General features: G+C 31.2%; 1 protein-coding gene across 1 annotated transcript in view; it reads left to right on the plus strand.

Annotated features, from left to right (window-relative positions):
• The window catches only part of GRIK2 (glutamate ionotropic receptor kainate type subunit 2), a 652,272-nt gene that overhangs the window by 483,976 nt on the left and 151,721 nt on the right, over positions 1 to 16,575 (plus strand). Inside the window, exon 11 of the mRNA XM_047859025.1 lies at positions 666 to 889. Within this exon, the coding sequence (XP_047714981.1) occupies positions 666 to 889 (224 nt within the window). The remainder of the gene's footprint in view (positions 1 to 665; positions 890 to 16,575) is intronic.

The following is a 16,575-nucleotide window of genomic DNA, read 5'->3' on the forward strand; positions in this document are numbered from 1 at the left end:
GGAAAATTAGCAACTTTGTGAAAATTGAAAAACTCATTTCCTAATGCGATTTAGGCAAGGCTGCAAGGATTTTCATTAAATAATATAAAACAAATTAGAGGGATAGAAACAAAACTCAAGGGCAGTAAACACAATCACATTAAAAGATGATTTTCAAAATGTTAACTATTTAAAGACTTAAACCTTTTAACTGAACTCTATAGTTTTAAAATAAGGAAAACATGTTTCTTGATTATCAACAAAATGATTTGAGGTTCATATTATTATTACTATTTAGAATTTGACCAAGTTATTTAGAGATCCATAACTTATATTAAATGTGTTTTTTTAGTTTAGATTAAGAATAATTATGAGAAGATTCCACAGCATAATAATTCAGGTACTGAATGTACAATAGTTTCTTCAGTTTTTTCATTCCATATATTTTTTTTTCTTTCTTTAACTACTTGCAATAAATGCTGGTTTGCTAATCTAGAAGGACGTAGAAATGAGTAACAGAAAAATCAAATGCTTCAATTCAGGGTCAAGAATGCTTTAAATGTTAACATAATAGTTAGTCAGACAATTCTCAAGTATAAAGTATTTGTTTTGCTTAATTTGGATACTGACTTCTTTTTTGAGACTTAGAACCAATTTTGTCCCCTGTTTTCTGTTTCTCTCTACAGAAAGCTGACCTTGCAGTTGCCCCACTGGCTATTACCTACGTTCGAGAGAAGGTCATCGACTTTTCCAAGCCCTTTATGACACTTGGAATAAGTATTTTGTACCGCAAGCCCAATGGTACAAACCCAGGCGTCTTCTCCTTCCTGAATCCTCTCTCCCCTGATATCTGGATGTATATTCTGCTGGCTTACTTGGGTGTCAGTTGTGTGCTCTTTGTCATAGCCAGGTAACATGCTCACTTTTGTGATTTTTTTGGCAATTGTTACCTCCTTTTTCTAACTAATAATTGTCAAAAGTCACAATAATTTTACTTTTCTTCTTCTTTATTTCCCTTGGGGTGCTGAAATAATGAACTTTTAAGAGTCACCTACCTTATTAAAATATACTGTACTGCCTTTTTGGGCAGAAAGCATGCTGGTTGTGTCAGTAAGCTATAACTGTGGGAGAGTTTACTCCTTTTAATTAGAATTTAAAAGCAGTCCAAATTACTATTCCATAAAAATTATTTCCTCATTTTGCTCTTGAGCGAGACAGTAAAATAGTGTACTTTACTAATTTGAATCGATAAATAAGTCATAAGAAAAAACAAAGAGGTAAGATTTAAAAGGAGGCTTTTTTTTTAATGAACCAAGGCTAATTAAAAATGAGCACTTTATGTCTAAAAAAACTACCATTATTTTCCACATAAAATTACTCATTTTTCTACAAAATAATTATAATATATAACTACAAATATGTTTTTGTTCCACTATCAAAATTAAATATTAAATAAGAAGGTTATTTTTTCAATTGTATTATATAGCTTCTTCTGATAAATTTGTCACTAAGGATATTTATCCTTTCTTAAACTTATTCTTTTCTCAATGAAGTCATATATTTGTTCCTAGCAAAAAATAAACAAACAATAAAAAACCCACTTAGTTCATTCAATTAAAAGAGGAATCACTTCTAGAATAGCATAAGATTTTTGATATATACACATTTTTATAGGTATACACAGATATTTTTGATATTTACATATAAATGTTATAAAAACTTATAATTCTCCCCAATTGATTTAATATTGACACATGAATCCTTCAGACAATTATCATTTGCATTTGTCTAAAAATTTGTATTGGAACCATGAGTACATATCGCTTTGGTAACTGTATGGTAGATCATGTTAATATTTGTATTTGAAGTTTAGAATTCTCCCCTCAAAAACGAGAATTTGGACTATAAAATTCATAAGTCTTTAGCTCTAACTTTTTCCGTATCTTGTGAAGACAAAACAGCCTTTTCATTTTTGAACATCTTTGCATTAGTTACATATATTTTATAGCGGCCAATGTAAACCATCCTGTTTCATATGTAGTCAGAGAAATGAGTTCAAAGATTACAGTTTAAATAATTCAATGGTTGGAGAACTCTACAGCCTGCCCACAAGGCAAACAGAAAAATAAATACTCCAAAGTATAGAAAAAAGTCTTTCATGCTGTCTGCAGGTACACCTGTTCCTTCTTAATCAAATTAACAAAAGTTCCCAGGAAGGATAAAATCAAAACCTAGGGGCAAATGTCCTGATACCATTCTGAGACAATTGTGCAGGCATCAGTCAAGCTGAATTAAATCTAATGTGGTTTCCAGGGGACCTTAAGCAGAGACTATTGAGTTACCTCAAACTTGTATTAGGAATTTCAGATATTCCTAATTTTCTGAGCCCAAATCTTCTGAGATTACATTCAAAAGCAAATACTGAAACATCTGAATTGTTTTCCAGCTTAAAATTACATTTGCAAATAGAGACGTGGAACAGCTATGCAGTGATCTAATTCTCAAAATATTTTTAACTCTCACTGATAACTATCAAATAAAATAGTGATATAATATCTGTATAATTATGGTAACCTGTGCTAATTTTACACAAAATAAATACATCTATGTCATTCTTTTTGAGAATGTAACATTAGTTGATATGCCATTTTTTAGTGTCATTAAATTTTGGAATATTACTGTTATATTTTGTTGTTAGTTATTAAATGAATGGAATTTGAAAATGATTCTATTTCAGCATCTTATTCAATGCAAACAGTCTCATACAATTTCAAAAATTAAATATTATATCTTCATTTATAGGTAAATTAACACATATTTTATTAAATAATAAACAATGTCAGATATCCTATATTAACTAATAAATATCGTGGTAAATAGTACATAATATGAAAATAAATTCTTTGCAGATTATTCCTGAAATATTTTATTCAATACTCTATATTAAAATAATGTATAAATATTTGCTAAATTTATCCAACGTTTATTTTTTTATTTTTGGGACAGAGAGAGACAGAGCATGAACGGGGGAGGGGCAGAGAGAGAGGGAGACACAGAATCAGAAACAGGCTCCAGGCTCTGAGGCATCAGCCCAGAGCCTGACGCCGGGCTCGAACTCACAGACCGCGAGATCGTGACCTGGCTGAAGTCGGACGCTTAACCGACTGCGCCACCCAGGCGCCCCAAATATTTGCTAAATTTAAAAACAACACACTAAGAACCCAGATTAAAAGGAAATTCTTGAAATAGAATCCAATTAAATTCTTAACTGAACTTCCAAAGCCAAATAAATTTATATAATTAAAATCCAATATACTTCACTTAAAAAAATATTCAGTCTCATATGGTATTGAACTCCTCTTACAATGAAAGTTCATAATATGCAAAGCAGGCAAATGTCCAGATTTCATTGCAGAACTTAATTACCTTTCTAATATAAATGGTATTATGGTATTTCTTATCAATACAAAATAGACACAGAATTTTTATTTTACCTATGAATGAAGATTGTGTCTTATGTTATTTAGAGATCACTAATGAACTTACTAATATTATTATATTATATTAATGTTAACATATAAATATGGCATTTTATTTATGTATACTTTTTATCTTCATCTCCATAATAATTACAGAGAAAGACCATTTACATTTGAAAAAATTCTCATCTATGTGTTTCATTCTCACTGAAAATCACAGAAACAAAGTTCTACAATAATACCACGTCAACAACAAAATTTTGTAATAAATTAAGTACTGATCATAATTGTTAGAATTTATGTTTTCTAAAATTAAATTTAAAAGCTGATTGTTACTATGATAGCTCTTAAAAATTTCCCTTCACCCTTCCTATATAGAAAAAGATTATCTAAGAAATACTTAACAAACGCTCTAAATTTTTTTAACCATTATTAAGAAAGAGATATATGGTCTTATTTTCTTGGTATGGTTTCATAATCTATGGTCTCTTGCAAATAGTTGCTTTCTTGTTTATAGCATAATGACATATTCAGCATGCTTGTCTGAATTAGCTGAGAACTCTTTTCACAGTAAAGATAAGCCTGAGGTACAGCATTCTAGATATGGAATGGCCTTATCCTGGATATCCTAACCATAGCTCTTGGCTGACAGAAGATTAGGAAGAAATCTTATACATGACAAACTTGTACATAATCATGTTTGTCCCTAAACCTTTCCCTCTCTCTTTCTATTTTCCTCTGACCTAGGTATATTAGTATAGAGACAGCAGTTAGTCATATAAAGAGTCTGGTTAGGAAATCCACCCTTTATACTCAGAATGAGAGGTATTTTTCACCTTGCTTCAAATATTGTCTTTATTAAATAACTGATAATATGGACACAGTAGATACTATTTATAAAATGGAGCCAATTTAAATGCCCATAATGTTAGAAAAATTTTTTTTTCTTTTAACAATAGGTGTCTTCAAGACCAGAGCTGTTTTGAAAATCAGCATGTAAATCTTGGTCTAGAGTTCTTAGTAATTTGGTATAGAGGTGAATAACTGAAGACCAAACTTAAAAGAAGAGACTAATGCTATACACATTTTCCTCCAACAGGATTGATGGAACTGTAGTAATAATTCACTAAGCGTATAATAATATTGCATATTTTATTCTAAGATTGACATTTTAAAATTAAATACAAATAAACTGGGGAAGAAGAGTAATACTAAACCATTTTTTGTAAGAATTTTATTACAGAGAAATTTCTTAGGTTACTTAAATGAACAAGTGAATATGATCAAATATAGGAAAAAGAGTAAAAGGAAGCTAGCAATATTGGCTAACCTGGCCTTAGCAAAGATAACAAATCCAAGAATATTTGGTATGTGTTAAGTACATAACATTAGTTTTTCTAAGTTAAAAAGAATATAGGAGTTTCTTATGTGTTTTGGGGTTGAATTGCTTTGCATGATTTTTAGAATATTAGAATCTCATCTATTGTATTATTGGATTAGACAGGAGGAGGTGGTCTCCCTAGAATCTGCTCAAGGGTTTATAAATACGGTGACCACCAGGACTGTCTTGACACACACTTTGGCACTAACATGGTCTGGAGTCACAAGATGACAAGGCTACTGCCTTACTGAGAGTTCTTACATTTGTAAAAATATTCTGTATTTCTCTTGGTGCTCGGAGGTAAAGATGTTCTAAACATAGTGTTTTTGACGGTTTAACTGAGTTTAGAAAGCCATGTCCAAAGTGCTTGCATCAACAGCTTTGATCTAGGCTCCTGGCTAGTGTGCAATAGCTTTTATATTCTTGTCACAATGATGGGTGACATTTAATGTACAGTGAAGGACAACAATGACTTATTATGCACTTGGAAATGGATAACTGTTTTGGTGGGATGTTCAATGTTAAACTAATATGCTGTCAAAAAGACTGTTGTCACATTGAAACGAAATGCCAATTTTGTTGTGTGCCTTTGCCACCACTTGCCCACCTCTTACTAGAAAACCATTTCAGTTTTACCTTTCCATAACACAATTTTAGATATATTTTTCTTTAATTTTTTCGACATTTTTTTGACTTAAGTAAACTTCAGGAAAACCTATCTGCTTTTATTGATTTAGCAGTTTTCGGAGAATTTAATGAAAATTTGATTTGAAATAATGCTGTTTTCTAGTATGCCTTTCACACATATGAAAGTGATTATTAAAATTGATTATATTAGCAAATACCTCAGCTATGGACCTAAAAGTCATCATCAATTAAAACTAAATGCACTTTCAAACCACATTTCCATAGGAGATGAAGTTACTTCTACATTAATAAAGTTTTTTTTTTCACAATTGTTACTTGGTAAATCTATTATAAAATAATTTACCTCCTTATTTGTAATGATTCCAATGATGTTCATGGCTACAAAATAGAGATGGAGTTATTACACCAGAAAAAATTCTTCATTTGTACTAGTAGAACCAAAGCAATTGAAAGGTTAAATTGGTGACTTATTTTCAGCTTATGGTGAATATTGTATCTAGATAATGGAGGCAGTGGAAATTTTGACTGCAATTGTAAAGGCTGAAGAATCAGAATCTCAATCACTTTAAGAAAAAATAAACATATTTTCTACCTCTACATTTTATAATTATGCTAGACATTTACAAGAATAAAAGATTTGAAAAAATCAAGTAAGACAAAAACAATTTAAAATTAAGCTACTTATTTTGGTAATCTTCTGTAATCTAACGCTTTTTGGCATCTTTTAAAGATAATTGTACTTGAGTATATTTTATAAGTTTTAATCTCTCTTACCAAATTAATTTTTGACAGAATTTTTTTATTGTTAGGCAAAAGTGAATGTAAATGCAAGAGCAGAAGTTTGATAACCCATTTTTATTTTTCATATCCTATAGGTAAATTATTTTCCTCTTAATCTTTCCTTGCTTCCATCGCCAAATTGAATTCAAGACTTCTAGAGGTGGAAAACCACCTCTCTGTCTAGTCATTGCAAGAATGTCCTCTCAATAAGTATCCTGGCCAATGAGCTTCTGAGGACTATGGTCACCCTATTTTATAATTTGTTTCAATTTAGAAGTTTCACAGTGTCTAGCTCTGAAAATCACAGATAATAATTTTAATAAGTTATACTATATAGAGAGTAATGTTAAGAAACTCGAGAATGCTAAAAACTTGAAGATGAATGTTATTAAATTATTATACTTGCTACCAACAAATGACAGCTCTGTTTTTAATGAATCCTTTATGGAATATGTAATTCTGTTTTTACACACACACACACACACACACACACACACACACTGATGAGAAGCAATAGTCTTGTAAGAGATTTTTTTCTTTGAAAGATTTAGAAAGGAGTATAGTGTCATTTTTGACACTTGCCACTATGTTTCATACATTTCTCAGTAGCTCATTCACATGGAAAACTAATAGGACAAGAAAAATACTTTGAATGGCTGTTTCTCTTCCTCTTTATTTCTTTCCTTTGTGTGTATGTGTATGTGCGTGTGTTTATGTGTGTGTGTGTGTGTGTATGAGAGAGTTTTAGCATAAGAAAGAAATTCTTTGAGATGACTCTTAAGAACCAACAAGATAAAGGGAACCAATCATTTGTTACCAAGTGATGCACTTATTCTTCCACATTTTGTAGTCTCTAGACAGCTACTTCTCCCACAGCTGCAGAGTACTGTGAATTGTTTGCAAGAAGTCATCTTCCCACCTCGTTCTTTCTGTGTTAATTCTCAAAACAAAATTGTGCTTCTGTTTTTCTATAGCCCCCAGAAAAATGATCCCCTCGGACTTTCCGGACGAGGGGTCTCCATCATCTAACAAAGGTCTTTATATTCTGAAAAGTAGGGTTTTTCCCCCATATGTCTCTGTGCAATGATTGAGAGTACTCTGCTCAAAAAAGTCAGTTGCCTTGAAAAATGTAGAAAAATAAGTCAATTTTTTTAATGGTAAGCTTGATACCTAGTTAGTAACGTTTTCACCTGGATAAAGGTGTCCTTTTGTTGTAGATTCTTTGGTGTGAGAGTTTTTTCAAATGGATGTTTTCCTATATAGTCTTGTACTAGGCTGGTGGGTTTTGTGGAGGAAGTCATTGAGAGAGAAAAGGAAGGAAACTAATACAGATTACATGTCAACAGTGGCCAGGTTTTATCTAAGAACCATGGAGAGATTAATTCATTAGCTTCTTTTTTCAGTAACTTTGTGTTTTTTAAGATTTGATGTAAGGAATGAATGGATATATACACAACCACACTATTATACCGGTAGCAAGTGAGATTTGAAATGTTTCCCTTGTTTAATGCTAGCATTATTACCCTTTTTAAATCCTAATTGATTATAGGGAGAAAGTTGTCTTAAAGAAAAGAAAATAGTTTTAGAAGAAAATAGAAAACAGAAAAGGAATTTATATCACTTGGTTCATTTTGACTGTCATGTTAAATTCACTTTTTCCTTGTAAGATTTTAGAAAAAAAAGAGCTTGGCTAACTTTTTAGTTATGATTTTTAAAAGAGTCCGGTGTAAAATATTTGAGCTACATGTTAGCAGTATGTTGTTTTATAATAACTTGAAAGAATCACTCAATTAGCTACACTTAAGAAATGTGTCTTTATCTTTAGAATTGCAAATAAGGTAGGTTAAAAATATTTCCAGTCACTTAGGCACCTAAATAGGACACATTAGCAAGCCACACATGTGCAGATTTGCCTCATAAACATGTAAACTTACTTGTTTTATAAGTCATTTTTCTAGAAATGCTCACTTTCTTCCCCTAAAAATTACTAGCTGCATATTGTAAAAAAAATCACACCACATTATGAGCTTTCCTAGCAACTCAAAGTGCTATTGATATTCTTTTGATTTTTTTCCATAATTCATGGATGAGGAAGAAATATCACTAATATTAAATGAAAATGTATAAATGTAATTTTTAGTGGTAATTTATGACTTATTTCTTCATGCTATGTAAAAATAATGCACTCTATCCAAATAATTAATGAGTAGGAGATATAGTGTCATCAACCAGTGTAACTTCATCCATTACAGCATGTCACGGCACCTTACTTGCTATAATTTTTTACATTCCATTACATAATTACATCATTCAAGTTAAATTGTTTTCATATCAATCCTGTTGGGTATATATACATATATATTTTTTTAGGAAAAATATCATATGTCTCTCCAATTGCAATAGGGATTTCAATATGATATTCAAATAGTAAGAGCTGGACAGTATCCATTTTGTATGGAAATAGAATTAGTAAAACAGATGACAACACAAACTATTCTATTGATTTTCAACACCTATAAATTTTAATATTTTTAGTTAAATCTTACATAAAGAGGGACAGTATAAAAATGTGAAGTTATCTCAGTTATAAATATGTTGATTTTATACCTACTTTTGGAATTTTGTTTGGAAGCCTAGAAATTAACCTGACAGACTTCATGACAAAAACCTTATTAATGAAGTAATTATATATGCCTGCACTTTAAAACTATAGTAGTTCTTTCTTTTTTTTTAAATGTACACTGGATTGAAACCTATGTTTAGTTTCAGTACTATACAAAATCTATAAAAGATAATTCTCTCTGCCCCGCCCCAGCCTGGATAATATTTTATTTCCTTCTATTCTTTATGAAAGATGTTTAATCCAAAGTTAATTATTATAAAATATTTCCCATTTTCATGTGCCCCTGTCTGACTACTCTTGAGATGATAAATGAGGTGAATGAATTTATAATAGATTTTTCTATTAAATTAATGGATTTAATATTTGAAGCAAAGGTGAAATTGTAGGTTTTGAATGTTACTGGCATGATAAACATTATAAACAGAATAGGGCTACAACTGTCATCTAAGTTGGTTCAGAATATGCACCTGAATATTATTTTAACATAATAAAATTAGGTAAGTGTTTCCCTGCTTCCCTTATTATTATTGGTACTGAGAATGGGGGTGCTGGGAGGTGTGTTTCAATATAAGTTTAACAATTCACTAGACTGACTGAAGATATGTTTTGGAAACTGGTATTACTAAAGTGATATTACCAAAAAAATAAAAGGAAAATAAAAAGAAAATAATGCAAATTTTGTTGTAGAAAGAGATGCAAAATCGATATTCACTTTCAGGGAACTGTATGTTGATTTAAAAGTTTTCATATCACTGCTTCAATTTCCAATTAGGGCTTTAATTTTTTTTTAAATCAGGAAGATGTTAAAAATTATATATAAGATATTTCTTCTGCCCCCAATTTTAAAACATTCATATTGATATCTGCTAAGTCAGATATTTGAGTTGCAAAAAAAATAGTGAATGCTTTCCAAACATACTTCAGTTGTTTTAGATACTTAACTGCAAATGCAGTACATCCACTTAATTTTAAAATATTTTATTGGTATATTTGATACAATAGAGTATAATTTCAAAAGATATTCAGTTGGAAGGAAAGAAAGCCCAAAAGTCATCAGACCTTGTGAAACTTTAAAATTATTTTATAGTTAAAAACTCAATTAGAAAAAAAACTTTATGTGCCTTGCATGTTCATGGTAGCTGATGTGCTATTTTTTTTTATAATCCAGATATTTACATATTAGCCAAATCAACTTAAACATCCAAGTGATGCTAGAAAATCAGATGCTACCTTTCCAATGCTAGCTTCAGGTTCTTGCTGATAAAATCATTTACTTATTGAGTGTCCATTTCTCTAAAAGTATAGTCTGTTTCATTTTCCAGTATTAGAAATGACATGGCTGCTTGACTGATCTGAGTACAGTCTGCCTTGAGCCTTTTAATACTGGACTTACTGCTTTAAAATCCTTAGCAAGTGTTTGCAAGCTAAACCCTTGCTTCTGGTATGTAAGTCTAAGAAAGAATTCTTTTAAATGTAAATTATGTTCAAACTAATTTAAAAATAACTGTTTTTGTAATGTTTGGTACTTCACTTACAAACAAATAGCTATATTGGTAAGAAATTATTGATAGGAGGAACCTGTGCTTTCTTATGCAATGTTGATATGCAAGCCATTTTCCTTATTATTTCCAATTTAAAGCCACTCTTAATTTAATTTGATTGGACAATTGGGTGTTTAAAAGAACTGTATTAGTAGCTATTTAACGAGGCTATATGAAAGCCACTGTATAATTTTAAAAATAGATTCCAGCTTTAAGTGTAGAATTATGTATTTTTATTTTACACTTGTAAAATTAAGTTAAATTTTATGGCAACCAAAATAATGCCTTTCCTTCGGGAATCTTAAAATGATCAGTAGATGATTATAGTAAGGACTTTTTGTTCCATCACAATAAAAACAATCTTAGGTAGTTTAAAATTGGAGTATGTTGCAGTATACCATTATAACTTAACTTTATTAAAAAGTTGCTTAGGATAAAAATAGGTCATAAGGATCTGAAATTAGACTACTGTTAAAGTTAATTTCCTGTATCAATTTAAATTTTAAATGGTAATTAAGAGGAAGCCTTACAATTTGAAAACCCTTGTTATTTATTGTTTCTTGTTATATATTTATAGCTGATAGTAATGTTTATTTCTCCTCAAGGTTATATTTTAATGAAAATTGATCATAATTTAAACTTGCTGTTGATAAATTACAAATCAGTGGAACTGATCATTGTTACCATCTCATTAAGCCCTTCCAATCCATTTAGATCTACTAAATAATATGTTCAGTAGCATATTATTGTAGCATTCATATACAGATAATCCTTGTTCTTCATTCTGTGTAACTTTGGTGACTTTCTGGTACTAAAGCTACCAACTAAACAATGCCAGCGTTAATTAATGAACAACATATGGCATACAAATATAACATAAATGGTGTATATTGTTCAGTGATGTGATGGTACTTGCTTAATAACTGGCTATGGCAAGGAGAGAATCTTTGATTTGTAGCAATTGACAATTTTAGTGGTGCAAATATTGCTGATATGATTAATACCAAGCTACCAGTGATGCCTTACTGAATTCAGGCTCTTCTAGCCATATAAGCTGGCTCCAGAATACTGCTAATATATAACATGTTCAACTGAAGGGATAAGCATAGATCATAAAAGTGAATAGCAGGTAGCATAGGTGGATGTGCTTGTACAGATATGTAGGATGTACCGGAAAAATATGTGGAAGATAATGGCAAGGTTACGGAGCCTCAAAAGCAAAAGTGAAGAGCTGGATTTTTATTAATACAATTAGAATCTTTGAAGTAATTCCAAACTTAAGTATTAATCAATCCTTTCTCTCATGGAAATAATTTAGTATCTAAACAATTAGCATTATTTTTTGCAGTTAACTGCACATTAAAATATCTATGGAAAAAAGAAAATACACTAAGGAAAACTTCAGCAAGGTGACAGTCTCATGGAATGAGTCCTTGTAGATTCTGGTATTTTCTGAATGATTGAGATGTTATCATTAAATTTGAAAATTTCAACTCTTAAAATGGAAACTTTTAAACTACGAGATGGTTTTCCTTGCTTATAGTTGTTAATAAAAAGTATTGAAAGGAATAAAATTGTCTAAGATCATTCGGTAATAATATATACACAAATTAACATCCTCTGAAAGTTCAGTAATAGGTTCAGAGCTTGTTAGTAGGAATAGGTTCACATGTAGGTGGTAGGAAACCTGACTAAAAATAGGAGGTTTACTTTTCTCATGGAACCTAAACTTAGGCAGGGCAAGGCTGAAACCAATGCTGAAAGGTGATATCAAGAAACTTGGCACCTTCTATCTGCTTGCTACACTGTTCTTAGAATGAGGCTTTTATCCTCAGGACTGTGAGATGGTCACGAAAACTCCAGCCATCCTCTCTGTGTCTTAGGCAGGAAGAAGGTAAAAAGGAAAAGCAAAAGACAAAAGAGAGTGTCGTTGCCTCAGAAAGGAAAGTCTCCCTCTTCTCTATATGTTCTTGGCTAGAGTTTTATTTCCTAGCTGCAAAAAAGGGTACAGATTTGTTTCTTTTATCTGAATATACTGTCACCTCAGTTCTTTTGTAAGTTAAGATGTTATCAGGTATGTAATTGGCTGTGCCTATCAACAAGACTTCTTAAAGTGTGAAGTAATGTTTAGCCACACATGAAATTCTCCCAAATTCCTTATTTCAAATTTCCATTTCTGAAGTTTTCTCTTTTTTTCTTGTCTGTTATCAGGGTGCCTATTTTTGAATAGCCCGACTATTCCCTTCCTGTTAATTGTTTTCAACTCGTATTCTCTTTAAAACAAGTTAATCATGCTTGTTTAAAAATGTATGAAAAGTTAAGTGTAAATATTTATATTTTAAGAGGGCTTTAGTAGTTTCTTTCTGGTGCTAGCCTATATTCTTGAGACATGAATTTACCAAATTAGTTTTGTTTAGGAAGCATGAATTGTTATTCTAATATTATCTTAAATGATGCTATCAAAATATAAATTTTCTTTTTTTTTTTTGGTTTATTTACTTATTTTGAGACAGGAAAAGAGAGAGCTAGCATGAGTGGAGGCGGGGGGGGGGGGTAGGGACAAAGAGAGAAGAGAGAGAGAATTCCAAGCAGGCTCCATCCACTCTGTCAGCCCAGAGCCCTATGCAGGGCTCCACCTCACTAACAGTGAGATCATGATCTGAACCAAAATCAAGAGTTGGACACTTACCCAATTGAGCCACCCAGGGCCCCCAAAATATAAAATTTCAATCCCATAGAAAAAATCTGATTTATTTTTGTTATGGAATATCCTAATACATCAATATTTTCCCTTACTTTTATAAAGCAATGAATAAGTTGGTGCAAAAAATTGTTACATGTGATAGGCTCCATAATACTTATGCATATCATACAGCAGGATTTATAAACCATCAGATGCTAAGCTGTTTCTAAGGGGGGAAAATGAACCCAAGAGAGTCATACGATCAAATAAAGTCAGGAGAACTATATACCAGATCCTCTTGAAGATTCACTATTAGCAGATTAAAGTCTCTGAAAAACCTTGCAGTGAAGAAGTTTGGGTATGTTTGTTTAACTCAGCATTTTCAAAACATTTTGGGCGATGGGACATTTTTCCTCTTTACTTAGAAATAAAATAGTGAGGGGTACCTGGTTAAGCATTGACTCTTGATTTTGGCTCAGGTCATCATCTCATGGTCATGATATCAAGCCCTGCATGGGGCTTCTTGCTGTGCATGGAGCCTGCTTAAGCCTTCTCTTCCTTTCTCTTTGCCCCTCCTCTACTCACGTTCTCTCCTCCCACTCTAAAAAATAATAATAAAATAAAATAAAATGAGTGTGAAAAATTTTAATTCAATTATGGAATTTAAAAAATTAACTTTCGTTTTAAAAATATCTGGTCTCAAAATAACTCATTATTACTTATTTGTGGATTTGGTCATAAAATCAAGATTTTCTATTTTTTAAGTTTAATTATTTATATTGAGAGAGAGAGAAAGAAATCACATGAGTGAGGGAGGAGCAGAGAGAGGAAGAGAGAGAGTCCCAAGCAGGAGCTAACAGCACAGAGCCCAATGTGGGACTTGAACTCACAAACTGTGAGATCATGATCAGAGTGGAAATCAAGAGCTGGACACTTAACCAACTGAACTACTCAGGTGGCTCTTAAATTTTCAGAAAGACAATCACTGAATATTTAGAAATTTCCTTACATTTATTGATAGTTGTAAAATAGATAACTGGAAAAAGAAAAAGGCTTTATTTTGGAATAATGATAAACCTAGCAAAAAACAATTCCGTACTGACAAATTATGATTGAGAACAAGCACATGGCTTAAATAAATTCCAGTTTTATTAGTAATCTTACCTTATTTGCTAAAGGAGGAAGTATTAAAAATAGTTGATACTTTATTTTGTATTTATTGTAAAGGTGAAATGAGTTGTCTATTCTATAAATGATCAGCACTTCAGGTAGATGAATTATGTAGATTTTAATTTTGGACATATTTTGAAGCTACATATTTTTATGAGGTTGTAATTTTTCTGTTAGACTCATATTTGTCTACCTTATGACCCATACTCTGGAAGCAGGGCTGAAGGAGGTCACTGTATTTTAAATCTCATTTACATATGGGACAACATCAAATGATAATTATTAGTGTTCTTATTCTATATGGAATATAAATATCATAATTGCAAAAAAAAAAGCCAGAAAATAAGGATATTCAACACACATGTAAGCCTTGAGTGTCTAAAAGTCAACTATAGTGATATTAAATGGCCCATTTAGGGACAACCAGCATTTTTATCTACATGCTTCTAGTTTGCTCATCTTATGCAGATTGGACAGGTAGCAATTTTGGATAGCTCCTCTTAAAATGAATGCAAATTATCAAAGGATTATATGATCCATCCCGTAAGGCATTCATTCATTTTAATCTTTAGTTTGCAGCTTTCCAGTTCCTCTTATATATTCTCATTGGTAGTTAATGGAAAGTATCATAGCTTAGGTCTTAGCCTATTGCAAATAAAAAATGCTGTTAGATAAAAGCTTCATAAATGGTAGCCACTCTTTTTAAAATTTAGACCAGGTGTTGCTTATTTCTTTCTTAGAATAAGCTAAGGTGTACTATTTATTTGGTTTGTGATCATAAGATAATGTGCACCCAGAATATTGTCAATGATCATAGTTTATAACAAGATTGAGATTATATAAATTTCAATTGGGTCCTAAATGATAATACTCCATGATTTTTGTTGTTGTTGTCCATTGTTTGAAACTTATTCCAGCTAGATCTATCAATTCTCTCTCTCTTTCTCTTCCTCTCCCCATCCACCCATCAACATTTCACTAAGTATTAGCTATATAAATCACAATATGATAAATATATTTTCTTATCTATTTCCCATTCATAAAACCTAATATATACTTGAGATAACCTGCTAAGGACTATAGTTAAATTATGTCAGAAATACAAAGGAAGAATTTGTATTTTTTGTTTGAGTAAATGAGAAAGTATTATATAAGACAGTTACAGTTATATGGATAAAAGTTCTGGATGATAAAGATGATTTTTACTACAACAAACAGTAACTGGAGATAATAATCAGATCTCCTTGATTCAAATATGAAAGCCCATTCAGAGATTACATTATACACTAAAATATATACAAAATATTATTTCAAAAATTCAATTTATTGAGAGAAGCTACATTTTTTTCCTTTTCTTTTTAACCTGGATTTCCTACAAATGCTTTAGCTTTTAAATTTTACATATAAAGTAAGATTCTGTGTGTATTTGTGTGTCTTTTTTAAACCTTAGGATAAAGACCATAAACTCCAGAGACTTAAATCCATCTCCAAATTCTTGAGGACCCATTATTTCTAGAATATAGACTAAGCAATGTGGAGAAATGCAAACTTATTATGTGTTCAGTCTAAATGGAAGGATTTAAAATTTAACATTGCAAAATGACAAATGTACATGACAAAGTATGAGATAATAAGAAACTAATCCACCCAGAGACAGTACTGTAAAAGACATGAAAGGTGAGGAGGCATTACAAAAAGGCACAAAATCTGCACAGTAGGCTCAGGAAGTTAGAAAAGAATAACTGGTGTTTCAGTGTTAAGCATTGTCTATAGAAGATGTTGTCCAATTCATATGATTGTCTATAATGTATCCAAAGACCATATGCCAGACTACAACAGACAGAGACATTATTTGCAGTCTCTGGATCTATGTACCACCTGTTACCTACCTGAGATTGGATTGGCTGACCTAATAAATATTAGTGAACATTCATCCTCACTAGGAAGTGGTATCATACTAAACAATGACACATTGCTTTTGATTGTTTTTTTCCTCATTTACTGTTTTAAAAATCAAGCACTTGTATACTTAACAGGTTATGAACAATGGCAGAATTCATCATGAGCAAAGCAATAAAATGACTATCTTAAAAAGCTTGCTAGAAGATTGCCAGAGATTTGCAGTATAAATTAAATATAGCAACAATATAAAAATATTAAGGGATTTAATTCAGATATATAAGTAAATACAACATTGAGACACACATATGTTATTTTACAGTACAAAGCCATAAATTCTTGAAACACTTTTAAATAGAACAAATTAAATTAGTGGAGTGACAGGAATTGTC

The sequence above is a fragment of the Prionailurus viverrinus genome, chromosome B2 (genome assembly GCF_022837055.1).
Source record: "Prionailurus viverrinus isolate Anna chromosome B2, UM_Priviv_1.0, whole genome shotgun sequence".
Lineage (NCBI taxonomy): Eukaryota > Metazoa > Chordata > Mammalia > Carnivora > Felidae > Prionailurus > Prionailurus viverrinus.